Below are 27,083 nucleotides of genomic sequence, written 5' to 3'. Positions count from 1 at the left end.
AAAATATTTTTGTGTATTTCTGATTTTTTTTAATATTCACTAATAAAATATTAACAAAGTTTATATTTGTAATTCCAATATTAAATATAATCCATTCTGTTGAAAAATAGATGATGTTTTGGTTGAAAGCACAAAAGTTAATACATATTTGTTTCTAAAATGTAACATCAAAAATACAAATAAAATTGATTCAGCCAATTATAAAAAAAATAACATTATTGGTCACACAGTTTTAATAAAGCTAAGATTATTATAAAATATCAAAACATAATGAATTTTTGAAACATCTAAAACTTTTTAAAACATCAGCTATGTTTGAACAGAAGAAGTAGTATAATTTTTTTGTTAGAATGCCTACGTGGAAATTATCAAGAATGATGTTTTAAATCATTTCCCCTAAATATTATGAGAAGTTGAACCAAAATATGTTTAAATATAATTAGATGACTTAGATTCTTTAGGTAAAATCACTTGAGGACTTAGGGCAAGATTAATCATGGTCTTTTAACCAGGGTTGTTAACTCATGATTTGATATTTTTTTATTTTTTTGTACATTTTTAGGTTAAGAAACGATTTTTATATCTCTTATTTAAGAGATGACTCTTAGTTTTTCTTAGTTAAAATTTTTTAAAAAAACTAAAAACTATCTTTTAATCAAAACTAAGAATTTTAGTTAAGAAACCAAAGTTAATCATGTTCTTAGTATATCGAAAATAAGAGGAGTAAAGGTAGAAAGAATGGTCAAAGACAAGAGCATAATGGTCTGCCCAAAAACACTTTCTTGGTGTCAGCCTCAGAGCTGAATTGAAAGCACTGAAATCTCCTTTTAGTCATCATGTCTTTTTCCTCCATTTATTTTCATTTTCCTGCCTATTTTTCTAACAATTTTAATTAATTGTTATATCCGTATAGAGAGAGATGTATGGTAAATTTAATGAAGCATCTACTTCTACTCCTAAACCTAGCTACGGGGGCACAGATCTTCGTACCAAAATGATTAAAGTTTACAAAGTACACTTTTTTTTGGTTTTATCTTTTCTTTATTTGGATTCAGTATATGCCTACGTTTAAGATAACTAATTTTAATTAAAATGATTTTATTTGTTAAGTAGATAATTATCTATGATGTAATGTAATAACATAAATTTTGTTATGAAAAATAATTTGTGTTAAAGAAAGGGGAAATAGGGAATCACATTATTGTATTATTTCATAGGTAAATAAGTATATATATATATACATAGAAATATAATGGAAAACCCATAATTAAGAAAGAAAAGTGTGCAGTGAGCATTAACTCCCCTTCATTAGTACATCATTTGAGTTCTTGAGATAATGTAATCCAGTCTGATGTAGTACCTTCTCAAAAGTCAAAACTGTAGTCATAAACGTCTTGATAATGATTCATTTTGATCATTCTCTTTAATTTTTAATGTCATCGACCCATTGTAAAATACTTTGGAAGGATATCATTTCATCTTTGTAGTTATAAAATCCTATTTAAAATTCAATCATTTATGTATTCTTTGTTGTTCGGTTAAAATCTTACCATAGAAAATTTTGGTAAGATAAAAAACATTCAAAAACAGTACAATGTCTAAATCTTTGTTGTTTTTACTATTTACTCCATCCGTTCCTAAAAGATCCATGTTTTAAGAAAAATATTTGTTTCAAAAAGATACATACATTTTCAATACATTAATTAATGAAAAATTATACTTTTCAAAAAATACAATTGTATTTAATAAATTCTCATTGGTTAAAATTTATTGAGAATAGTTAATTAAGAAAAATAATGTATTGGAAAATATAATTTTATATGTTTTCTTAATAAATGTGAATAAACTATAACAAGGATTTTTTTAGGAATAGAGAGAGTATAAGAGATATCCATTGAGTTTGAATGAGTCTTTGCTTCCTTCATTAAATGTGTTTGGTTAATTTAATTACAACCCATTATAGACCCTACTTAGCTAAAAGCCTCTAAAACACATGATGGGTTTGTTCCAATTAGTAATTGATTTTATTTTTCAAATATAAACCGCCAATAAGGCTAACATTACCAATACCAAAAAATCAATGTATTGGTAATCATTTGAAAATAAATGAACATTAACTATCTTACCAATGCATTGGCTAAGATATCGATCACTTCTCCAACAAGTAACACTGCTCATAAATAACTGGCTTCAGTAGTGTAAAATTTGAGGTAGAGGGTATGGGGGATACTTCAATTGCCAGAGACATAGCCAAGAGTGTGTTGCGTGATGGTTGTTATCAGTCATATTTGGCGCTTGGAGAGCTGGTGTGGCTACATGATCGTCTTCTCAGAGAATCAAATAGAGAATCAAATGGAAACAGACAGTGTATTCTTTCCCTTAAGAATGATGTTGTTATCCTCTCATGCCTTGCAAGTGTTGCAAATTTTTCTATCTTTATCATTTTGTTTCCGAACCTTTTTGGTTATGATTATTCACGGACGTTAAGAAAAACTATCTTACCAAAAAATTCCTAAAAGATCGACAATCACTTAAAGGTAAATATTGTTAGTGTATTTGGTAGGATTTATTTAGAAACAGAATATTACATTATACTTATTCTTTTAGAAAAAAAAAATATGTTAAAACTAATTTAAACTTAGTTACTATATTTCACTATTCTTGCGATGTAAAGAAATAATATGATTAATTATCATATATGTACTTGCAAATTTATCTATTTAAAAATGAAATATTACCTTCTGCTTAATCTTTGGAGCAACAATATCATCTTTTAAAACTTAGATTTTACTTTCATCTATATATACTACTCATCCGTTTTCTTCTCTGCCCTTCCGCAAATCATAGATATGATAAAGAAAACACCAAAAATATGGCTCTTCTTAAAGATGTCATTAATTTAAATTACATATTCAATTTGTTTTTAATGAATAAAATTAAATATAAAATCATTTGAACATAAAATATTAAAATTTATAATCCATTTATAATATATACTCCATCTGTATATGAAAATTTGATGTTTCTAACATCTTCACACATATTAAAAAAAAATATTTTGTTTATCATTTTTTGGTTTTACACTTTTACCAATAAAGTTTCACTATTCATATTTTTACATTTTATTTGATGTTTTAATTTTAAAAACAAGTGTATTAATTAAAATACTAATAATTCGTATATGGAAGGAGTATATAATAACTATTCAAAATTTAATATTTTTCTACATGAATAACATATATCAATTTTTCTATACAAAAGTACATAGTCCATAAATTATATATATAACTTGTTTCAAAACTCAATGTCTGACTATGTACAATGGGGATGTTGATTAAAAGATTCAACTAGTTGAATAAGAAGGAAGTGAGGACCACTGACAACACATGTCACTTTTCTAAGGTTATTTGACATTTTCATATCTTTTTTGTTTTTTAAAACCAATTATTTTATTATAAATTAAATAATTTATTTTTATTTTTGATATGAAAATCAATCATTTAAAATTTTCTATCAGTAGAGACTAAGTTTATTTAATTTAGATATTTAAAAAATAATCATTAATTTATAAAATATGGTGTTGAATTTTATTAAACAAAACCATTGTAGTGGGTAAAAGTTAAATATGTGTTGAATGATGAGATGGAAGAAAGAGAAGATGATGTGGAATGTAAAAAGATGAAGTGGAGGGTGTTGAATCTTGAAACTATGGTACATTAGGGTATAAGTATAATATAAAACTAACATTAAAAATTAAATAATTATTATATTACTATCTTTCTCTTTCCTAAAAAATACATTCAATACAAGTTTTTTTAGTAATGTCTTAAAATAGTATATAATCCAAAATAAAACAACATTCAAAGCAATATGAGACAATATTTATTGTTTAAGATAATAATTAAATTAGTTCGATCAAATCAGTAATAAAATTATTGTGTTCAAAATACATATTAAACCAATATTTAGTATTGATAATTTTTTTAAAAAATCATATTAAAAGAACTAAACAATATAAAAGCTAAACAGAACATCCATGCAGGCACACGAGTCAAAATCTAGTTGACTTTTAAATTGGGAATACATTTATCGCAACATGATATTTTAGGAAATTCGTATTATTAGGGAATTTAACAATTAATATGAATTCTTTAGCATTGACTTTGTATGAAACTGAGAATCTATATTATTAAAACTGAAGTATTTTTTGATACTGTTTGGAAACTTAGATAGAAGATTAAATGAAAGTTGTTTGAAAATAAAGATAAAGAGATTAAATATTTTTTTATTTACATATTTAGTCACTGTATTTCTTTCTCATTTACAGATTCTGTCGTTTGGAAACTTGGATAGCAGATTAAATGAGAATTGTTTGGAAGTACGGATAGAAGATTAAATATTTTTTTTTATTTACACATTTAGCCATTGCATTTCTATCTTATTTTCAAATCTATCACTTCACTTAAAATCAAATATCATAAAATTAATAATAATTCATAAAAATCTACTGTAAAAAAATAAATAATTTTTAAATAAATAAACAAAAAAACCAATAGGTTAATATATGAATATTACAATTACATCAAACTGCATCAAGTTATAAAATTATAAATATAATATTACGTACAGATAAAAAATTATTATCAAAAATCTATATTATAATATAATATATTATACTCTAAATATATTTTACAAAACATAAAAATATAAATGGATATTTTATAAAATCAATAGTTTATAAATTTACATTGAACGTAAGTTAATCCAACACCCACGCGGGGACGCGGATCAAGATCTAGTACATTTTAAAAAAGATGTTCCAGTTAGGTTAGTCACTTATATACACTAACGTAGGTATTAACCGAAATATATTCATTATTTAATAATTATTTTCTATTTCAAAATGCCATAAATTATGTGTAGTCTTTTTGTTATTTTAATGACCAAACTTGTGAATCATGTTTGTGTATATCGAAACCGGTTTATCTTCTTTCATATCGGTCAACAGAAACTGATAACATCAAAGTAAAATCTTGGGTGTAATGAAACCGATTAGCTATATATTCAACATGATGAATTTGAAAAATAAATGGATCGGGTCAAATTTTAGTCAACGTATATCAACATTCCTTGATCTTGTTCCCATAGATTTTGATATATATATCAACTATATTATCATATAGCAAGCGACATTCATCGTCATTTCTAAATTTTCATATAGAAAGGAATATGCATCTTAACGGCGATCTTAGTATGTTCAACGTGATATATTTGGGGGATCATCGTCATTTATAAATTTTCATATGGCAAGATAATTTTTTTATATAGCAAGCAAAATGCATCGTCATTTCTAGCACAATAATGTGTGTGAACTTTACAAAAACGTGATCAAGCTTGGCAATGTACATTGAGTAGAAGATATAGTGAGTTGAAAAATCATAAATATATATGGGAAAGATGTTTGTCCGCGATTTTTAAGTGAATGGTATTAGCCCTGTTCGTTTATTAGAAGCGGCGTCAATAACGTGCGATCAAAAATATCAAAGGCCAAGTCAGCATCTCATTAAAAAAAACTCGTTTGAAGATGTTGCGACTCAATTCATACATGTAACAATTGCCCCCGCCCGCAGTAATGAATCGCTGTTTTTTTTACGGGGGCCATTAAAATAGATGAACAAGCTTTAGCATCAGTTACGGCGACCATTGTCATATCGTTATTTCTCTCCATCGTTTGTTATTTTTTAGATGCGTATCTTTGCCGCCGGTCTATAAAACGAATAGGGCTATTGTATGTAATTATTCTATAAAATTAAGAGTAATTAAAAAGGTATGTGAGAAAGTTTGTGGTGATGATATCTAAGTATAATGGAAATTATGTGAATAACTTACAATTTTAATGTTACTTCTTAATAATGCTTCTCAAATAATATATAAAGGATATCTATTTTTTTAATTGCAAAACATGTTCAAATTATAGCGTTAAACGCTACCACGGGTCTGCTTTGCCTTAGTGAAATGTTTTTTTAATGTGGAATTCGTTATGTAGTCATTTGATTAATATCAGTAGAGGTTGAAAAATATATATCACTGTGTAAATACTCCCTCTGTTCTGAACCTTTATAAACTCATAAATAAATGACATAAAAGGTATCAGGTCTGCTTGCAGGTTTCCAAGCGTTAGGAAATTATGTGACTTTTTACTTAAAGAAATAAAAGTAAAGAGAAACAAGAATAAAATGACGGTAGGTAAATAGCTACACACGAGGAAAATCCAAATGGGTAAATAATTTAATTTCTTATCTCCATCCAAAGTATAATAAAATAAAGAAAATGATAAAGAATAAAAAAGATGCTTTGGGGGATGGATCTAAGCTTGCTATTTAAAGGAGGATAGATGGTGAGGGTTTTCTATCTTCTTCATGTAAAGAAAGTCTTTACACGCCAAACAAAAACAAAGAGAAAAGAACCAAGGAAATAAAACTTTTGAAAATTAAGAATAAATGGAAGAACATCTAAATCCATTAGCTGTGACTCATCTTCTTCAACACACACTAAGAAGCCTATGCATTCACGAGAATTCCCAATGGGTTTATGCAGTTTTTTGGAGGATCTTGCCCAGAAACTATCCTCCTCCCAAGTAAGCTTATGATAAAAATTAACCGTATACACATAGAACAAGTCTAAAACTCTTGTTTTTCGGTACAAAAAAAGTTTCCACTTTCTTGTTAGTCTTTTTATTTGCTGTTATTCTAGAGCTTGTTATGTATTATTATTTGGTTTTTGGAGCTTATGTTACAAATATATATATGTATGTAAGTATCTTATAGGTAAACAATATATTTGTCTGAATGATAACTATGTTCGATCATTTGGTGCTGTTTGCAATTAGATGGGATGGTCAAGGAGCTTATGATAGATCAAGAGGGAACAGGAGAAACTGGTACTATTAAAACCGCATATAGAAACTATTATATATATATAATGCTTTCATGGGTGTGTGATTAACAATAAGGTTGTGTAACTGGCAGGATCTTGGTTTGGGAAGATGGGTTTTGCAACTTTTCAGCTTCTGCTGGGGAAGTGAGCTCCGGCGAGTGTAGCGGAAGCGGTTCGACGGCTTACGGACATAGTGATTATCAACAATATCAAGGGCTTCAGCCTGAGTTGTTCTTCAAGATGTCCCATGAAATCTACAATTATGGAGAAGGGTATGTGAGGATAGAATACAAACACACATATAATATACATGTTTTGTTTCTTAACAAAAGTTAATTAAAGGATTTTTATTACTCAAAGAAATTTGTTTTCCCAGATTTTCTTTTTTCATACAGTACTTTCTCTCTTTTGGTTTTCACTTTTTGGTTAACAGGGTATTTTTTTGGACCAGAGCCATTCTCTTTCAATATCTTACCCAGTCTGTATCCATATGTATTTATATGTAAATAAGCTGGGTTTATACAGTTTTCAGTCAAACTACCTCTTTCCAAATAGAAGTTTATGATCCATATACCTATTTTAGAGTCTTGCGGGTGATTTGCAAAGTGTTTTTGATCGAAAAGCTGCTAAAGGAGTATTTTTTTTTTTTTTTTGAAACACGCTAAAGGAGTATTTAATCATACTTTTTTGGCAAAGGGAGTATTTAATTAATCATTTTAAACTAAAGAAAGTATTATTCAAATAGTTGTTAATTAATTTAATTATTCTCTCTAATGATTGAATGTTATTAAATTTTGTGCAGGTTGATAGGAAAAGTGGCTGCAGATCACAGTCACAAGTGGATCTATAAAGAACCTAATGACCAAGAGATTAACTTCTTATCTGCGTGGCAAAATTCTGCTGACTCAGTAAGCATATGCTCATATATATATATATATATATATAGACAGGCCTTCACATACACATTTTTATATGCCATTTACATATATTCATAAATTTGAAACAAAAAGTATCCATAAATTTGAAATTTTATAAACATAGATTTACATATTGTATAAGCATTATATCAACCACACCCTAATTAAAACTTATTGTAACACTAATCAGCGTTCATGTCAATGTGCAGTACCCTCGGACATGGGAAGCTCAGTTTCAATCTGGCATCAAGGTATCTTATTGTTACATCAACATATATATATATATATACACTTTTCCATATATATGCATTATCGTACATTTTTATGCATCAAACGGCTGCATTACGTACGTACATTTTAACTATATATATATATTTACATGAAACGTTTTGCAGACCATTGCCTTGATTTCTGTTCGAGAAGGTGTTGTCCAATTAGGAGCTGTTCACAAGGTATTTTTTATCTCTCTCACTCTTTCTATATATTTATATACACATCATATACACTTTGTATATTTATATATATAGATGATACATTTACATACTTAAAATGTTATGTTCAAGGTGATAGAAGATTTAAGCTATGTTGTGATGCTAAGGAAAAAACTGAGCTATATAGAAAGCATCCCTGGAGTACTTCTTCCTCATCCTTCTTCTTCTGGTTACCCTTTTATCAACGCTTCTCCTTCTGACACTTGGCATTTCCCCGGAGTAGCTCCTCCTCCTCCGTCACAGCCTGAGTACCACCAACAGCGTATCTACCACTCTGACCAGCACCACCACTTCTTGATGGGCCACCACCAACAACCGATGAAAATAACGCCGTCGATGAGTAGCCTCGAGGCTCTTCTCTCGAAGCTTCCGTCGGTTGTACCTTCAGTGACGCAAGCGGGGTACTTCCCGTTTCACCACAGTGCTAAGGAAGAAATGAGTCAAGAAGATCAAAACGGCGCGTTTAGGGTTCAACGTAATGATTTGGTTGGGGAGGGTAGTAATGATAATGACAACATTAATTACAATAGTAATAATGATAATTATAATTATAACAATAATTGCAGCAATAATAATTACGACAGGGGATATCGACAGAAGCCCTAGCCGCTCAGGAGGGGATGAGAATGGCGACTCCACGATCCAGATAGACTTGACGTCGATTCTGCACTCGGCGGTCTCTGCATCATCGCAGGGGAGACTATCCGACACTCCCTGTGTATCGAGGTGGTCCCACGGCGTTTCCTGGAGGTGTCGTAGCTGCCGTCTTGTTCACGCTTCCCGTTGCTGCTTCGTCGCTTCGCTTGGTGGAGAGAACCATTTCGGATCTGATCACCACGCTCTGACCACGCTAGATTGGAGCTTCCTTAGAAGCTTTGATCCCTCTGATCATCACGTTCTTTGACGTGGAGGTCACCAGAACTAGCCGCTGCGTTCACGTTCCCTGATCTGTTCGCATCCACTCTCATCTGATCACTCACGTGTCCCCAAGCTACAGCACGAATCTCTTTGATTTGGCTCGGCGAACCTATACGAGGATCACGTAGACGCTAAGTATTCATGGGGTCATCTTACAGATCACGTTCTAGCCACATGGCAGACATGAAAGGAAAAGGTATCCTTTACGAGGATGATGACGCGCCGATCATTCTGATGGATCAGGATGATTCACTGGTTGCTAGCGAGTTCAGTCTCTCGCTTATAGGCAAGGTTCTCAACCTGAAGAAACAAAACGTTGAGAAGCTACTTCAGAAGATGCCATCACAATGGGGCATGGAAGATCGCATTACGGCTAATGACCTGGGCAATGGGAAATTTCTCCTTAATTTCACTTCCGAAGAGGATCTCAGCTCTGTTCTTCGACAGGGTCCTTTCCATTTTAACTTCTGTATGTTTGTGCTGGTGCGATGGGAACCCATTGTTCATGATGATTACCCGTGGATCGTTCCTTTTAAGGTTCAAGTGATTGGCCTCCCTTTGCATCTTTGGACGGATACAAATCTTAGGAACATTGGGGCAAGATTAGGCCATGTTCATGTTGATTCTTTGGATGTGGCTGAGGGCAGTATGCTCATTGATGTGGACTCTAGGAAACCCCTCAAATTCTCAAGGAAAGTGGAGTCGAAGGACGGAGATGAGGTCACCATTGAAATCAAGTACAAGAAGCTTTTTAAGCACTGCTCTACATGTGGTATGCTTACCCATGAGAAGGATCATTGTCCTTCTTTGGATGTGCGATCGCGGCTTCAGTCTCAACCAGAGCGACCTGGTATTTTTACGAGGATGCAGGTTCCACAGGATAAGGCACAGCATCATAACTTTCACACTGAGCAGAGGCCAAATGTATACGACCGTCAGCCTTATGGGCAACGTATGGAACCTGCCAGACACGCAGCTCAGTCGAGGTATGGCGAGGATGACAGGAAGTATGCACAAAGGACGCATCAGCCTGGTAATCTCCGTGCTACGCATTCTGATAGGATCATGAGACGCCATAATGATCCTAATCGGAGCAATAGATATGGAGCTTCTAAGGGTCCGTATGACCGTAATCTGAAGCAGACTTGGCGCGAGAAAGCTGTGCCTATTAAGCGTCCAGTCTCAGCGCCAATGGCGCCAGCGTCAACACCAACAAGCTCTCGACAGATTGTTCCTTATGAACAACCTACTGGTACAAGTAAAAATGGTTCCCACGGTGTGATTGAGTATCAAAGCGGCAGGCCAGGAGAGTGTATCAGTGCTAGAGGTGCTAAGAGATTGGCCAGTGCTATTGTAACGCCATCACGTATTGACCATGACATGGAGGAGAATGTCACAAAGCGGGCAAAGGAGCTTACTCGCTCTCTTTCTTTCACGAGCCTTAGTGACCACGAGCCGGTAACCGTTCCTGCAGACAATCAGATTATTGGTGCTTTGAATGACATGGATATTGAGGACAATCAGGAGGATGGAATGATGGAATGTGAAGGGATAGATGAGGATTTACTTGGATTTGACCTCAAAGAGATGGAAGAGAGAGAAGGGCAGCAGGCTGTGAGCAGTGTTGTGAGGGGGCCTGCAACTTCAGAACCTGATAATAAAGGGTCGAAGCACAGCAGACAAAGTAATAAAATGAATGTCCCTTTGGGCCTTCAGAGCAAAAAATTTGAGATCCTTCGTCGAGGATCTCCTCGGAAGTCCTCTTCTTCGTCTCACGGAGCTCATATGGCTAGAGATTCGAGCAGGTCAAGGAAACATGACCATAGTTCAAAGAGGCAGAGAAGTGGTGTTTCCAATGGAGTGTCCAAAAGTGATGGATTGATGGGTTCCAAAAACTCATCACATGAGTATAAATGAGGACACTCAGTTGGAACTGTCGAGGGATTGGAAACGACCTCACAGTTCGACGCCTTACGGAGATGTGTGAGAAGCATCGCCCAGGACTTGTGTTTCTTTCTGAGACGAAGAATAGGAGGCCGCTGCTGCAAAACATTCAGGCCGATTTAGGATTTGATCATTTATTTACCGTTGAGCCACTTAGCGGAGGTTTAGCTTTATTTTTTATGGATGATTTTCGAGTTAATGTTTTATTTTCGAATAACAGAATGATTGACATTGAGGCAATCATTGATGGAATAAAAGTTTTCATGACGTTTGTTTATGGTGACCCTGTTTTGGAACGACGAGATGAGGTTTGGGAACGTCTTACGCGTTTCTCAACAACTAAAAATGGACCTTGGTTCATGATAGGAGACTTTAATGAGATAACATGTCATAACGAGAAAACAGGAGGAAGACAACGCCCTGATAGCTCTTTTCTTCCTTTTAAGCAGATGCTTAATGATTGTGGCATGTTAGAATTTCCTTTTACGGGTGATATGCTTTCTTGGGTGGGGAAGAGAGCAGGAGGATCAACAGTTCGATGTCGCTTAGACAGAGCAGTGGGAAATGCGGACTGGCATGAGAAGTTTCCCCACTCGACTGTTAAGTATATGAGGCTATGGGGATCGGATCATCGTCCGATTCTTGCAGACATACTCATAAAGCCAACGAGAAGATCCAGGAAGTTTAAATTTGATAAAAGATGGTTGGATAATGAGGATCTACGGCAAGTTATCCTTGATGGATGGAAATCTCCTGATCTTCCTCCAAACGCGAATATTATGGAACATATTGCCAGCTGCAGGAGAGCCTTGAGTGAGTGGCGGAAGCAAAATAATGTCAATTCGGCAAAATTAGTGGAGGAACTTAAAGAAAAGGTGGAAGGCTTGTATGCAGATGATAATGCCACAACTGAAGAAATTGCTGCAGCTCTGAGGGAACTCTCACATGCTCTTAAAGCGGAAGAGATGTTCTGGAAGCAAAAGAGTCGGGTGTTTTGGCTGAGAGAGGGAGATAGAAATACAAAATTTTTCCATGCCTTGACGAAGCAAAGAAGAGCAAGAAATAAGATCACGCAGCTCTTAGATGAGAATGGGAATATTATTGAGGATGAGGAAGGACTTGTAGCCATTGCTACTAGTTACTTCAGGCAGATTTTTGAATCATCGATCCCGGAGGAGATCGCGGAGGCGCTGGCTCAGGTGCCAACAACGATAACTGGTGCTATGAATGACGACCTTACAGCTCCGGTCTCTGAATGGGAGGTCAAATTGGCACTTTTTGCTATGCACCCAGAGAAAGCTCCAGGGCCAGATGGGATGACTGCACTTTTCTACCAGAAATTTTGGGATATAGTAAAGGAGGATTTAACTCTTATGGTTAATAAATTTCTTTTCGAGGGGACGATGGCGAACGGACTGAATGACACAAATATATGTCTCATCCCGAAGATATCAAAGCCTAATGCAATGACTCAATTCAGACCCATTAGCCTGTGCAATGTCAGCTACAAGATAATCTCTAAAGTCTTATGCCAGAGGTTGAAAAAAGTGCTACCAGGTTTGATATCGGAGACCCAGTCAGCCTTTGTTGCTGGGAGACAGATTTCAGATAATGTTATGATCGCTCAGGAGTTGTTCCACGCATTGCGAACGAAACCAAGTGGACGAAATAAAAGGATGGCCATCAAGACAGACATGAGCAAAGCATATGATAGGATGGAGTGGTCGTTTATTGAAGCTGTCCTGCGTAAAATGGGATTCTCAGAAACTTGGACTAGCTGGGTCATGCGATGCATTACATCGGTGAAATACAAGGTTCTCATGAATGGAGAGCCAAGAGGGAATATTATTCCAGGTAGAGGACTAAGACAAGGAGATCCTTTGTCTCCTTTCATTTTTATTCTATGCACGGAAGCGCTCGCTAGCCTTCTTAATCATGCAGAGATACAAGGGAAGATAACAGGGATGCGTGTTACACGCACGTGTCCGTCGGTATCCCACCTTCTCTTTGCTGATGATAGCCTTTTCTTCTGTAAGGCGGAGCCCCGTGAATGTGAAGAAGTAATGAAAGTAGTCAGGAAATATGGTCAAGCATCTGGTCAATGCATCAACTTCGACAAATCCTCCTTACTCTTTGGTAAGCGGATTAATGCAAATACGAGACAAGAGATTAAAGACGCACTTGGGATACAGAATGAAGGAGGAATGGGAACATACTTAGGCATCCCCGAAGACATAAGCGGGTCTAAATGCAAACTTTTTGCATTTCTGAAAGATAAGCTGATGCATAGAGTGAATGGATGGACAGGTAGATGGCTCTCAAAAGGTGGAAAGGAAGTACTGATTAAATCCATTCTGCTCGCTCTTCCGACATACGTCATGTCAACTTTCCTGCTCCCATTGGAGATATGTGAAAATTTGGCAAGTGCCATTGCTCAGTTCTGGTGGAGCTCGAATCCCCCAAAAAGGGGAATACATTGGGCGAAATGGGAGAAGGTCTGTCGATCCAGAGAGGAGGGTGGAATTGGCTTCCGACTGATTCATGAGTTTAATCTGGCGCTTCTGGCGAAACAACTATGGAGATTAGTACAGTTTCCTGATTCCCTGGTCGCCAGAGTTTTACGGGGAAGGTACTATAGATTGAGCTCACCACTGAGAGTAGGCCCGGTTAGCAGCCCATCCTATGTGTGGACTAGCATTTCTGCTGCAAGAAAATTGCTGTTACTTGGGATTAGACAGAAGATTCACTCAGGCTATGAGGTTAAGGTATGGGAGGATCCATGGATTCCATCGAATCCCGCTAGGCCAGCTGCCCCCATAGCTCCTGTGATGAATCCTAACATGAGAGTAAGCGATCTTATTGATCAGGGATTGAAGGATTGGGATGTGGGACTATTGGAGAGCTATGTTCATCCTGAGGATATACCACTCATAAGGAGTTTGGCCATAAGCTCAACTCACCGTCGTGATTCTTTCTGCTGGAACTTTACAAGGAGTGGCCAATACACGGTTAAATCTGGATATTGGGTGGCGCAGAATTTATTAAAGTTAACAGAGGAGAAGGAAGTTTTGGAGCCAAGTATTACAAAGCTCCAGGCCTTTGCGTGGAAATTAAAGGCCCCTACGAAGATGTGCCATCTTATGTGGCAGTTGTTAACTGGTCATGTGGCAGTAACGAGGAATTTAGTTAGACGCAATATGAGGTGTGATAATTACTGCCCAAGATGTGGAGAAGCAGAGGAGACTGTCACACATGCAATCTTTGAATGCCCACCAGCCCGTCAAGTATGGTCTTTATCTTCAACTCCGACGTGCCCAAATATTTTTCCGGTATCGAGCGTCTACACAAACATGGATTATCTATTCTGGAGGAAAAATAGTATCATGGAGCCAGAGCAAGACAGGGATCCTTATCCCTGGATAATATGGTACATTTGGAAAGCTAGGAATGAAAAACTCTTCAGGGGAATAGATAGAGATCCTCTGGAACTAGTTAGACATGCTGAAAGTGAATGCCACGCATGGTTTGAGGCTAATGAAGTGGTACAAGCAGTATCACAAGACACTATAAATGAGGAACCCCAAGCCGTATGCTTGGGAAATATTTGTTTATTAGATGGTTCTTGGACACTTTCAGCTAACTTTAGTGGATGTGGATGGACATTGATGGATAGCTCTGGGAATAGTCAGCTTATGGGGACAAAAAACTTCCCTCGACGTGAATCAGCCTTGCATTCAGAGGTAGAAGCACTGCGGTGGGCGATGGAGAGTATGCTGCAGCACTCGACCTGCCAGAGCTTTGGGACAGACTGTAAGGAACTGATTTCTATGGTTAAGGATCCTCAGGCGTGGCCAAGCTTTGCGACGGAATTGGAGAGAATAGAGACGTTACAGATATGTTTCCCGGACTTCAACATCACTTACGTTCCACGGGCGCAAAATCAGACAGCAGATTTTCTAGCCAAGACTGCTAGATCTTTTCGTAGAGAGTTACATTTTGTTGGTTGTTCTATTCCGGTTTGGTTACCCAGACCACCTCAAGTTTGAGTAATAGAATAGCCTTTTGACGTCAAAAAAAAAAAAAAAAAAAAAATTACGACAGGGAATAAGATCGGTGTGTTCTTAGCGAGGATTATTGAGTCTAATAAAATCTCGATTGTTTTCGTACTATAAGTAATAAATAAATGAGAATAAATTGTACTACGAATTTTCCTAGTCTGACATTTTTATTTCTTAGATTTTATTAAGTTTCTCTTAGTTGGCAAACTAAATAAATATTGTATTTGTATTGCATTGGTATGTTTTATGCATTGGTATGTATGTCTTGTTTCTGACGTAGTACGTTGATTTAGCGGTACTTGTGTACAAGTGTAGCAGATTCCATGTTTAAAAACAAAATTTAAACAAACAATAAAAATAAATTGGCATAAATATTATTTTCTCGCAATGGAATTTTCGGTTAGCTGCTTCTTTGGACTTGTTTTGGTCAAGAAATCAAAATTTTAATAACTTTTTACATGGCTTATCGTATGTATAATCTAGTCGATCGGTTATAGAAAAAAATACAGGATTGGCTACTATATTGCCTTATCTGAATTTAGAGTGTTTTCTGACTAATGTCAGGAGTTAGCCAAATTATCTTTACTAAATTTCATGTAAACTGGATGCGATAAAGTGCAAATCCAGATTGACTAAAATATCAGTTTTGTTCCTATTACGAATCAAATCGAATCCAGACAAATGAATTTACATCTATGTTTTCTAAACCAACCTGGACACTGAGCCATACAGTTTTATGGGTCACCGGGTCAACTGCAGACGAACCGCGATTTGATATATTAATTAATTTCAGTGTGTAATTATATATTAGCTATTAAATATATAAGAAAAAAATTATTTATTTAAGTTTTTTTTTTCATTTCAGATACAAACTATTTAAAAATAATTTAAACTATTTAACAATTTTTGCAACTAGTCAAGAGTTCGAATATATAATAGAAAATGTATCAAATTTTAAAATTCATGTTCTAAATGTCTAATATGAATAATAAATTAATTTTTAAATCTAAAATAAACTAAAAAGTAAAACATCAAGATTATAATAGATTTTTGATAATAAAAATAAAAGTGTGTGAAATTACCTCAACTAATTTTGATTATATCTACCACTGTTCACTTTTCCAGATGACATAATAAAAACTTCATTAAAACCTAATATAAAACAGATTTTAATAAAATAATTAAAAACTTAAGATTTTTTAGTTCAGCTAATGATTTAAAAGGTAGTCGGGTTCTGGGTATAAGAGTTTTTAACAGATCTTATCAGATTTTTAACAGTATTTAAGATTCAAACCGAATTATTTTCCGGTTCACTGAGTTTACAATTTCGACCAGATTCAAATTGGGTACAGAAACACTAATTTTACATTATGTCCTATCATAGGCTACCATTACTTGGTTAGATTTTATAGCTCGCACCAAAAGCTGGTAAATCGCAGTGACTGCAGTTAATTTTGAAGTGGGCAAATATTTAGATCATAATCATATATTTATAATCTGAATGGATTTATGTAGAAAGAATAAACTACGAGAACTGACTTTATATAATCAAATCTAGAAACGCTTATAACTACACTATTACATCTAAATTACATTTCATAACTTTCTTAATTTAAGATAATCATAAATATAGACAATGCAACAAAGTAACAAGGACTTCTTTGATTTTTCTTTGTTTAGCTATAAATAGTTACAATAAATTTAAGAAATAATAAACACTATTCGGTTGATGGATGTGTCAAATCCTAGTTTTAAATTAGAGAGCAAAATGAACGGCTGATGGTTGTCAAGTGTTGAAAGAATTACCATGTGGATGGTTTACCGGACTAAAATCCAAAACATCTATAATTTACAATCACGGCTAAACATTTGTAAAGCATTAATATCCAAATTATCAACAAACCCTACAAATTAGTCTATATTTCAAAAAAATTTGGGCCGAATATCCATTCTCATATCCAACACTGTAGAATATTCAATCCGTTCCTAAAAGATTCATGTTTTTTTTTAAAAAAAATGTTTCAAAAAGATACATTATTTATATTTTCAATACATTAATTAATGAAAATTGTATTTTAAAAAAAAAATACAATTGTGTTTAATAAATACTATTGATTAAAATTTATTGTGAATAATTAATTAAAAAAAATAATGTATTGAAAAATACAATTTTATATGTTTTTTTAATAAGTGTGAAAAACTATAACATATATCTTTTAGGAACGGAGGAAGTATAATATTAGTTTTGTATTGAACGTTTGGGATCTTTAGACTTTTCCTTTGGTATTTTCTAAAACTGAGGAAATATTGTTCTTTTTTTGGTCAAAAACTGAGGAAGTATTGTTAGTCTGTGTTTTGGGTTTCCATCTTCCAACGTTATCGAAAAAGACCCACGCGAACTAAGCAAATGGTCATTGATGTTCTGAGATGATTATTATTTTTAATTACCAACCTAGTCCTGAACTAATCAACGATAATATCGGTGATATAGAAATCGAAGATTGGAAAACATTTCACATCAACCTCCAAGATGATGGTTAATTGCTTTAATATGTTGCATATATCAGGTTTACTCAACTACCACTGTTGGAGGTTTTAGTTAGTTGTGCATTTTGGTTTTTAAGGTCGCGACTACAGAAACTTACGTTGTTATCTCAGAAGACTTGAAATATGGACCTGAACATGATAGCTGACTTTCTTACAATACTTTAGTTTGTACATGCCCTTGTTGGTTAGAAAGAAATATTACTGTATTTATTTTTCATTGTATAAAAAGTGACATTTTATATAACATTAACGACACACCGCATATTATAAACTTGGGAAATATTTGTTTATCAGATAGATCTTGGACAGCCTCTTCTCAGTTTAGTAGATGTGGATGGATATGGATGGACAATGGTGGAACATTTAACTTATGGAGACAAGAAATATCACTCGATGCGAATCAGCCTTGTATTCGGAAGTATAAACACTGCGGTGGGCAATGAAGAACATGCTTCAACATCAACATGCCAGAGCTTTGGGACAAATTGTAAGGAGTTGATTGCAATGATAAATGAACCTCATGTCTGGCCAAGCTTTGCGACGAAATTGGAATAGGATAGAGACGCTACAGATATGCTTTCCGGATTTTAACATCATTCATGTTTCATGAGCGCGCAATCAGACTTCAGACTTTTTAGCTAAGACGGCTAGATTATTTCATAGGGAATTACTTTTTATTGGTTGTTCTATTCCGATCTGGTTACCCAGACCACCTTAAGTTTGAGTAATAGAACGATGTTTTGACGTAAAAAAGAAACGAGACACCGCATAACTCAAAGCCATAATATAAACAAAGATTTCACACAAAACTAATGAACCACACCTAAAAACTTTCTATACAGAAGTTTGTTTTAGTCCATGGGAGAAAACAAATTATACATAAAGAATAGGATAATCATTCGGGCAATTCTCTCAAATAAACTTTTTTAAGTTTTTGTCACAAAAATAGCACTTAAAAAATAAAATGACCAAAATAACATTTTTTTGTTTGAAAATTTCAATATCTATTTTTTGATTTTTTAAAATTTAAAACCCTATCCCAAAACCTCACCCCTTAACTCTAAACTCTAAATCTAGATTAATTAATCTTTGGGTATAAATGTATATTTATTCTTTAATAAAACTTATTTTGATCATTTTCTTCTTTCAGGTCTATTTTTGTGAAAATAAACTAAAAATGACTATCTAAAGGAATTTCTCTAATCTCATTATGTGTATATATATATATATGAATATTGGAACGAACACCTTAACACTTTCTAACTCACGTGGGAAACTGTTGATTTCTCCTTGCTCCAACACATCTTTGCCGTCAATCTTGTAATCTACCCTCATCCGCATCACAATGGGTTTCTGAAACGGTGAAAAAACAGAGATTATCATGAAAGTTAATGAAATTGTATCTGTAGTGGATATTGGAGCATTGTTTTCATGAATAGATAATAAGTCTCCATTCATCGAGCGGTTTTGCGCAGAGGCTGCAGGACTTCCTATTGACTAACAGGTCCAAAAGAATATCGGCACCAGCTTCTCAAGGCTGCATGGTACCTGAAACTGATAGAGGTGATAGGTAAGCAAAGAGCCTAGAGATTTGGACAATACAATGCAGCTTCACAACAAAACACGATAGCAGCACACTCTTTCCTCACAACAGCTTGTTCCTCAGCACGAATCATGTTGCTGCAATAAATAAAAATATCAATCATATGATGTATTCATATTTACATATTGTCAATTTAAAGAATTAATCAAAGCAATGTGTAGCGTGAGTGAGTGAAGTAAATCACTGCAGCGTTGGGACAAGCTACCTTGAATAACCTAGGCTAGGGACAAAGGCTGAGAATTTTAACAGGCCAATGGATACAGAATACAGACTACAAAAGGAAATACATTCATATACACTGTTTTTTTTTACATTCATATACACTTGTGTAAGTTCCATAAAGATGTCAAAACATATTCATCACCTTTTTGCAAATTTTCAGTTGATCCCCTGTATGGTTATTTTATCTAGTCACTATGAACTATGTTTGAACCATCTTCTAAGGGATCAAATGTGTAGCAATAGCATATTCATCCAGTTAGAAAGTTCCAAGCATAAAACATAATGTGAAGAGTTTCTTTTTGTTTCACTTCATATTTTCCATTATCGATAGATAAGAGTACTCAACAATCCATATGAAATGTAGAGAGCATATAATCGAACAGTTACACTAACATTAAACTCATTATAAGATCACCAAAAACATAATGTTAACAAAAATGGTGAAGAGCACTAGATTTCTTCATAATGTTACGGAATGATAAACATTGTCCATCTGATTTCTTAATCAGTCGATATCCATCTCTCCCAGTATCTGCTTAAGCTCCTTCCCTCTCTTCCTTGCTAACTCCACACAGCTCTGCCAAAAAGCCAAAACCCACAAGGCTAAACTTTATAAGGAAAAAAAGAAACAACTGTAGTAATCAAAGCTGTGAGAATGCTGAGAACACTCTCACCTTGATGGCTGATGAACCAGCGAGAGCGTTTCCTCCTGATTTATTGAAAGAAACAATCTGATCTGAAGAGTCCAAAACAACAGTCACCAGAGTGTCCATGATCGATTCTTCTTCAGCTGTTGGGTCTGCTAAAATGTACTTCTTGTGGAGTATGCATGTTAAAGCAAAAGGTATGTTCTTCAGCGTGAGCTTTCTCTTCTCCTTGTTCACAGCTTCCTTCTCCTTGATCGATGCATTCTCCTCTTGTTCTCCATTGATGGCAACTATTCTTCCGTTGTCGTTGAGAGCAACAACAGGTATTTGCACTGCAAAAATACAAAAAAGATCTCTTATGCATCAGATAAATGTCACATGGGTCATATCTAAGGCTTGCTCTTCTCTGAAGATTAGGATATATCTTACAATTAGAAAAGGCAGCAACAGCAGAGAGCAGAGCAGCATCGAAAAGAGCTCCATCAGCATCCAAACAGTATATGTCCTAATAGAAATTTTCAGAGAGCGGCAAAATTTTATTTATCTACACACAGTAGGAAACTCACTAGAGACGAATGGTGATGAAAACCAATTAAGAAGACGATATAGAGGGAGGTGTGCTGACCAGATAACCCATCCAAGCAGCTTTTCCACTAACAAGGCAGAGTTCTTTAAGGTCAATCATATCACAGCTGCAACAAAGAGAAACAGTTTTAGAAGAAAAAGAAAACATTCTCTAAGACACAGTAATGACTCTACAAATCCAAACACCTTGAGAAAATATCAGACAAACGCTTGGAGATAACAGGAGCTTCATCAGCTGGTCTTCCAGGACGAACAGTTGGAGAGCATATAGGAGGCATGTGGAACTCAACAGCTAAAAAAAAAAAGTAATCGATCAGACACAAGTGAAACACTGAAGAAAGAGACAAAGAGAGATAAATAAGGTAGATGCAACAAACAAACCTATGCACCCTTCGTCTGGGGAGTCTGTAGAAGGACTCATAACTTCCATTCTTATAGCAGCAAGCATTGTCTATATCAAAAAAGCCGAAACTATGTAAGAAAATACAAGAGAATCAGTAACATTATGTGAGTTGAAAAGCTTACAGTAGAACCAATCTTGGCAAGAGCAGATCCATCAGCGGAGGAAACAAGTCCTATAAACAATAGAATTACAATCAATCAAGTCAAAAGTGTTCCATTGACTGACTCTGATGATGAAAGTAAGAGGCTTTTACCAAGGTTGACAATGGTGTCTCTGGCTGTTCCAAGTGGTCTACCATCAGGTCGGAGAGACTCAGAGAGATGGCGCTCGAAGAAACGAAGAGGGAAGAGCCTTCTGAAAGCATCCACCTCCATCTCTGTCGACAAGTCTTGAGATGAATCTGGTAATCCCATTGTTTTGCTTCTGTCACCAAAAAGACAAGAATATTTGTTAACTAAGATTACAGCAAGCAAGGAGTTATTAAGTTCTCATACGAACAAAAAAAGACAAGACACAAACAACTTCATCTTCTATCAACCAAAGCTCAAAGCTAAAACAAAAGCTTGGTTCTTTTGCCATTAATGCTACAATCAGTGAAACTGATATGTTAAAACTGGTGCTTTACTTCTATTAACAAAGCAGGAACAAACTTGTCTCAAGAAATACAAAACATTACTTGGAAGCTGATGCACAAAAGAGTCGCAGCAAGAAGAAGTTACAAGCAAGAGAAGTAGGTTAGCACGGCTGAACGTAAAAGGAGGGATTCGACGGCCAAGGAGACGGAGACGGTGACGACGTGGAGAGCTAGGTTTCTCTGATTATAATACTTCTTATTTCTTAATGGACCCTAAATAAAGCCCACTAATTCCTACAAGAAGAAAACCCCAAATTTAAAGAAAAAAGTGAAGTATACAGTTTGCCAAGATGATAAGGTGCACGTGAGCCAATTCAACTGCTATTTTTGGAAAGTTTTCATTTCTTAGAGAACTGTTATAGATTTAAGTTCGTAATTTTTAAATTAAGATAACAAGAATATTTGTAGATAGATGAGTATTTTTCAGAGTTTTTTATCAATATATTGTATTTTTAAATAATTTTCTTAAAAACTGCCATTTTTGGAAACTTTTCATTTTTTAGAGACCTTTTATATATTTGAGTTTGTGATTTAGAAATTAGGATAACAAGAATATTTGTGGACAGATGAGCATTCTTTCAGAGTTTTTCATGAATAAGTTGTATTTTTAAATAATTTTCTTTAAAACTGCTATTTTTGGAAAGTTTTCATTTTTAAGAAAACTTTTATAGATTTGAGTTTGTGATTTAGAAATTAGGATAACAAGAATATCTGTGTTTAGATTAGTATTCTTTCAGAATTTTTCATGAATAAGTTGTATTTTTAAATAATTTTCTTAAAAACTGCTGTTTTTGGAAAGTTTTCATTTCTTAGAGAACTTTTATACATTTGAGTTTGTGATTTAGGAATTAGGATAACAAGAATATTTGTGGATAGATGCGTATTCTTTTAGAGTTTTTCATCAATATATTATTTTTTTAAATAATTATTTTAAAAGCTGTTATTTTTGGAAAGTTTTCATTTTTTAGAGAACTTTTATTCATTTGAGTTTGTGATTTAGAAATTAGGATAACAAGAATATTTGTGGACAGATGAGTATTCTTTCAGAGTTTTTCATGAATAAGTTGTATTTTTAAATAATTTTCTTAAAAACTGCTATTTTTGGAAAGTTTTCATTTTTAAGAAAACTTTTATAGATTTGAGTTTGTGATTTAGAAATTAAGATAACAAGAATATTTGTGTTTCGATTAGTATTCTTTCAGAATTTTTCATCAATATATTGTATTTTAAAATAATTTTCTTAAAAACTGCTCTTTTTGGAAAGTTTTCATTTTTAAGAAAACTTTTATAGATTTGGGTTTGTGATTTAGAAATTAGGATAACAAGAATATTTGTGTTCAGATTAGTATTCTTTCTGAATTTTTCATGAATAAGCTGTATTTTTAAATAATTTTCTTAAAAATTGCTATTTTTGGAAAGTTTTCATTTCTTAGAGAACCTTTATAGTTTTGAGTTTGTGATTTTTAAATTAGGATAACAAATATATTTGTGGATAGATGAGTATTCTTTCAGAATTTTTCATCATTATATTATTTTTTAAAATAATTATCTTAAAAGCTGCTATTTTTGGAAAGTTTTCATTTTTTAGAGAAATTTTATAGATTTGGGTTTGTGATTTACACATTAGGATAACAAATATATTTATGGATAGATGAGTATTCTTTCAGAATTTTTCATCATTATATTATTTTTTAAAATAATTATCTTAAAAGCTGTTATTTTTCGAAAGTTTTCATTTTTTAGAGAACTTTTATAGATTTGAGTTTGTGATTTAGAAATTTGGATAACAAATATATTTGTGGATAAATGAGTATGATTTCAAAGTATTTCATGAATAAGTTGTATTTTTAAATAATTTTCTTAAAAACTGCTATTTTGTAATGTTTTCATTTTTTTAGAGAACTTTTAGAGATTTCAGTTTGTGATTTAAAAATTAGGATAACAATAATATTTGTGGATATATGAATATTCATTCAAAATTTTTCATCAATATATTGTATTTTTAAATAATTTTCTTAAAAGCTGGTATTTTTAGAAAGTTTTAATGTTTTAGAGAAATTTTATAGATTTGGGTTTGTGATTTAGAAATTAGAATAACAAGAATATTTGTGTTTAGATTAGTATTCTTTCTGAATTTTTCATGAATAAGTTGTATTTTTAAATAATTTTCTTAAAAACTGCTATTTTTGGAAAGTTTTCATTTCTTAGACAACTTTTATAGATTTGAGTTTGTTTATTTTTAAATTAGGATAAAAAGAATATTTGTGGATAGATGAGTATTTTTCAGAGTTTTTTATCAATATATTGTATTTTTAAATAATTTTCTTAATAACTGCTATTTTTTGAAACTTTTCATTTTCTAGAGACCTTTTATAGATTTGAGTTTGTGATTTAGAAATTAGGATAACAAGAATATTGGTGGATATATGAATAGTCTTTCAGAGTTTTTTATCAATATATTGTATTTTTAAAAAATTTCTTAAAAGCTGCTATTTTTGGAAAGTTTTCATTTTTTAGAGAAATTTTATAGATTTGGGTTTGTGATTTACACATTAGGATAACAAATATGTTTATGGATAGATGAGAATTCTTTCAGAATTTTTCATCATTATATTATTTTTTTAAATAATTATCTTAAAAGCTGTTATTTTTCGAAAGTTTTCATTTTTTAGAAAACTTTTATAGATTTGGGTTTGTGATTTAGAAATTTGGATAACAAATATATTTGTGGATAAATGAGTATGCTTTCAAAGTTTTTCATGAATAAGTTGTATTTTTAAATAATTCTCTTAAAAACTGCTATTTTGGAATGTTTTCATTTTTTTAGAGAACTTTTATTGATTTGAGTTGTGATTTTGAAATTAGGATAACAAGAATATTTGTGGATATATGAATATTCATTCAGAATTTTTCATCAATATATTGTATTTTTAAATAATTCTCTTAAAAACTGCTATTTTTGGAAAGTTTTAATGTGTTAGAGAAATTTATAGATTTGGGTTTGTGATTTAGAAATTAGGATAACAAGAATATTTGTGTTTAGATTAGTATTCTTTCGTAATTTTTCATGAATATGTTGTATTTTAAAATAATTTTCTTAAAAACTGCTATTTTTGGAAAGTTTTCATTTCTTAGAGAACTTTTATACATTAGAGTTTGTGATTTAGAAATTAGGATAAAAAGAATATTTGTGGATAGATGCGTATTCTTTTAGAATTTTTCATCAATGTATTATTTTTTAAAATAATTATCTTAAAAGTTGTTATTTTTGGAAAGTTTTCATTTTTTAGAGAACTTTTATACATTTGAGTTTGTGTTTTGGAAATTAGGATAACAAGAATATTTGTGGACAGATAAGTATTCTTTCTGAGTTTTTCATGAATAAGTTGTATTTTAAAATAATTTTCTTGAAAACTGCTATTTTTGGAAAGTTTTCATTTTTAAGAAAACTTTTATAGATTTGAGTTTGTGATTTAGAAATTAGGATAACAAGAATATTTGTGTTTAGATTAGTATTCTTTCAGAATTTTTCATGAATAAGTTGTATTTTAAATAATTTTCTTAAAAACTGCTATTTTTTGAAAGTTTTCATTTCTTAGAGAACTTTTTTAGATTTGAGTTTGTGATTTAGAAATTAGGATAACAAGAATATTTGTGGATAGATGAGTATTCTTTTAGAGTTTTTCATCAATCCCTTATATATTAATTGAGGAACATTTGAAAAGATGTAACCTCAATTTTGTATTAATTAAAAGAGGCCCCAATGCATAGGTGGCACTCAATTAGGTAGTCAATTACATTCAATTGAAAAATAAGTAGGTCCACATTCGATTTTTATATGTTGTTAGATACATAAGTTGGTCAAACTATATGATATAATGATATGATATGATATTTTCTTTCCTTAAATAAAACCTACGGAATTACCATAAATGACTAATATATATATGACAATTAATGAGTTTAATAATAAAGATTTGATAACAATGTATATCTCCTCCATCATTTTTTGTTTAATTTTATATTATTAAAATAAATTAAACAATCAAATTAGCTATAAAAATAAAATTTAGATTTTTTCGTATATGTCATATTTTGAATTTTTAAAAACGACAATAAATGACTAAAACTATTAAAATTATTATGTTAAAAATTAATGATCAATGGTTTAATATTTTTATTATAAGAAGATACACATGATTTTAAAACCATATGAGTAAAAAATATCATTTAATAATAAAATAAATATACACTATATACCATAAGATTACATAAATATTTTAATATTAAAACTTTCAATGAATTTTCAAGAACATTTATAAATTATAAACTTATTAAAGATTTCAGATTGAAAATTTTGTTATCAATAATTTAAATATTTTGTTATAAAACGATATGAACGATCATAGAACCGTATGATTATAAATTCTTATTTAATAAATAACTATACAAAATATACTATTCCTAGAAAAATAGGTTGGTCCATCTTAACTTATATTACACTTTTTATTAAACTAACTACCGAATTGATAAATAACGTACCAAAAATTGTTTTGCACTTTCCTTAAATAAAAACTACGATACCTAATATGATTAACGTATATGTGAAAATTAATTATAATGAATAATAAATATTTGATAACAATTTTTGTATCTTAGTTCTTTTTTTAATTTTATATTATTAAAATATATTTAAAAATCACATTAAATATATAATAAAAAAATTTATAATTTTTCTTATATGTTATATTTTGAATTTTTCAAAACGTCTATAAATTATTAGAAATTTGAAGATTCCCACTCAGAAAATTTTGTGATCAATAGATTATTTTTTTTGTCATAATAAGTTACAAATGATCATAAAATTGTATTAATATGAACTTTTATTTAATATTATAAGAAGATACACATTATTTTAAAACCATATGAGTAAAAAATATCATTTAATAATAAAACATATATATTTATATATATATATATATAGATTATACTATATACCATAAGATTACATAAATATTTTAATATTAAAACTTTCAATGAATTTTCAAAAACATTTATAAATTATAAACTTATTAAAGATTTCACATTGAAAATTTTGTTATCGATGATTTAAATATTCAGTTATAAAATGATATGAATGATCATAGAACTGTATGATTATAAATTTTCATTTAATAA

At 32.2% G+C, this 27,083-nt stretch overlaps 2 protein-coding genes across 3 annotated transcripts; one reads left to right on the top strand and one right to left on the bottom strand.

The window, feature by feature from the left end:
• The first annotated feature begins 6,402 nt into the window (after positions 1-6,402).
• LOC106416716 (protein RICE SALT SENSITIVE 3-like) lies at positions 6,403-15,408 on the top strand. The gene is made up of 8 exons (XM_048739877.1): positions 6,403-6,637; positions 6,890-6,940; positions 7,029-7,208; positions 7,739-7,844; positions 8,063-8,104; positions 8,249-8,305; positions 8,417-8,918; positions 15,298-15,408. The coding sequence occupies exons 1-8, from the start codon at positions 6,501-6,503 to the stop codon at positions 15,312-15,314; spliced, it is 1,092 nt and encodes a 363-aa protein (XP_048595834.1). The 5' UTR covers positions 6,403-6,500; the 3' UTR covers positions 15,315-15,408.
• Positions 15,409-19,916: 4,508 nt separating this feature from the next.
• LOC106416653 (exosome complex component RRP43) lies at positions 19,917-22,140 on the bottom strand. Of its 2 annotated transcripts, none has more exons than XM_013857573.3 (9): positions 21,948-22,140; positions 21,525-21,694; positions 21,394-21,443; positions 21,250-21,319; positions 21,055-21,160; positions 20,909-20,975; positions 20,713-20,788; positions 20,311-20,615; positions 19,917-20,213 (listed from the first exon to the last, which is right to left on the bottom strand). In XM_013857573.3, the coding sequence occupies exons 2-9, from the start codon at positions 21,682-21,684 to the stop codon at positions 20,142-20,144; spliced, it is 906 nt and encodes a 301-aa protein (XP_013713027.1). In that variant the 5' UTR covers positions 21,685-21,694; positions 21,948-22,140; the 3' UTR covers positions 19,917-20,141. The 2 variants fall into 2 exon arrangements, with proteins under 2 accessions (XP_013713027.1, XP_022548277.1); XM_022692556.2 differs by having other exon boundaries at positions 21,991-22,102.
• Positions 22,141-27,083: the final 4,943 nt, after the last annotated feature.

This window comes from Brassica napus, chromosome A9 (assembly GCF_020379485.1).
Source record: "Brassica napus cultivar Da-Ae chromosome A9, Da-Ae, whole genome shotgun sequence".
Taxonomy (NCBI): domain Eukaryota; kingdom Viridiplantae; phylum Streptophyta; class Magnoliopsida; order Brassicales; family Brassicaceae; genus Brassica; species Brassica napus.
The sequence above is the reverse complement of the archived record's forward strand: the minus strand, read 5'-3'. Positions and strand labels throughout refer to the sequence as shown.

Excerpts from the sequence above, each read along its gene's own strand:
- LOC106416653 (XM_013857573.3), bottom strand. The coding sequence starts at position 21,684 with ATGGGATTACCAGATTCATCTCAAGACTTGTCGACAGAGATGGAGGTG. Across the intron at positions 21,161-21,249 it reads CCCAGACGAAGGGTGCATAG|CTGTTGAGTTCCACATGCCT; the intron begins GTTTGTTTGTTG and ends TTTTTTTTTTAG. Across the intron at positions 20,976-21,054 it reads TTGTCTGATATTTTCTCAAG|CTGTGATATGATTGACCTTA; the intron begins GTGTTTGGATTT and ends TCTTTGTTGCAG.
- LOC106416716 (XM_048739877.1), top strand. The coding sequence starts at position 6,501 with ATGGAAGAACATCTAAATCCATTAGCTGTGACTCATCTTCTTCAACAC. Across the intron at positions 7,209-7,738 it reads ATCTACAATTATGGAGAAGG|GTTGATAGGAAAAGTGGCTG; the intron begins GTATGTGAGGAT and ends AATTTTGTGCAG. Across the intron at positions 7,845-8,062 it reads GGCAAAATTCTGCTGACTCA|TACCCTCGGACATGGGAAGC; the intron begins GTAAGCATATGC and ends GTCAATGTGCAG.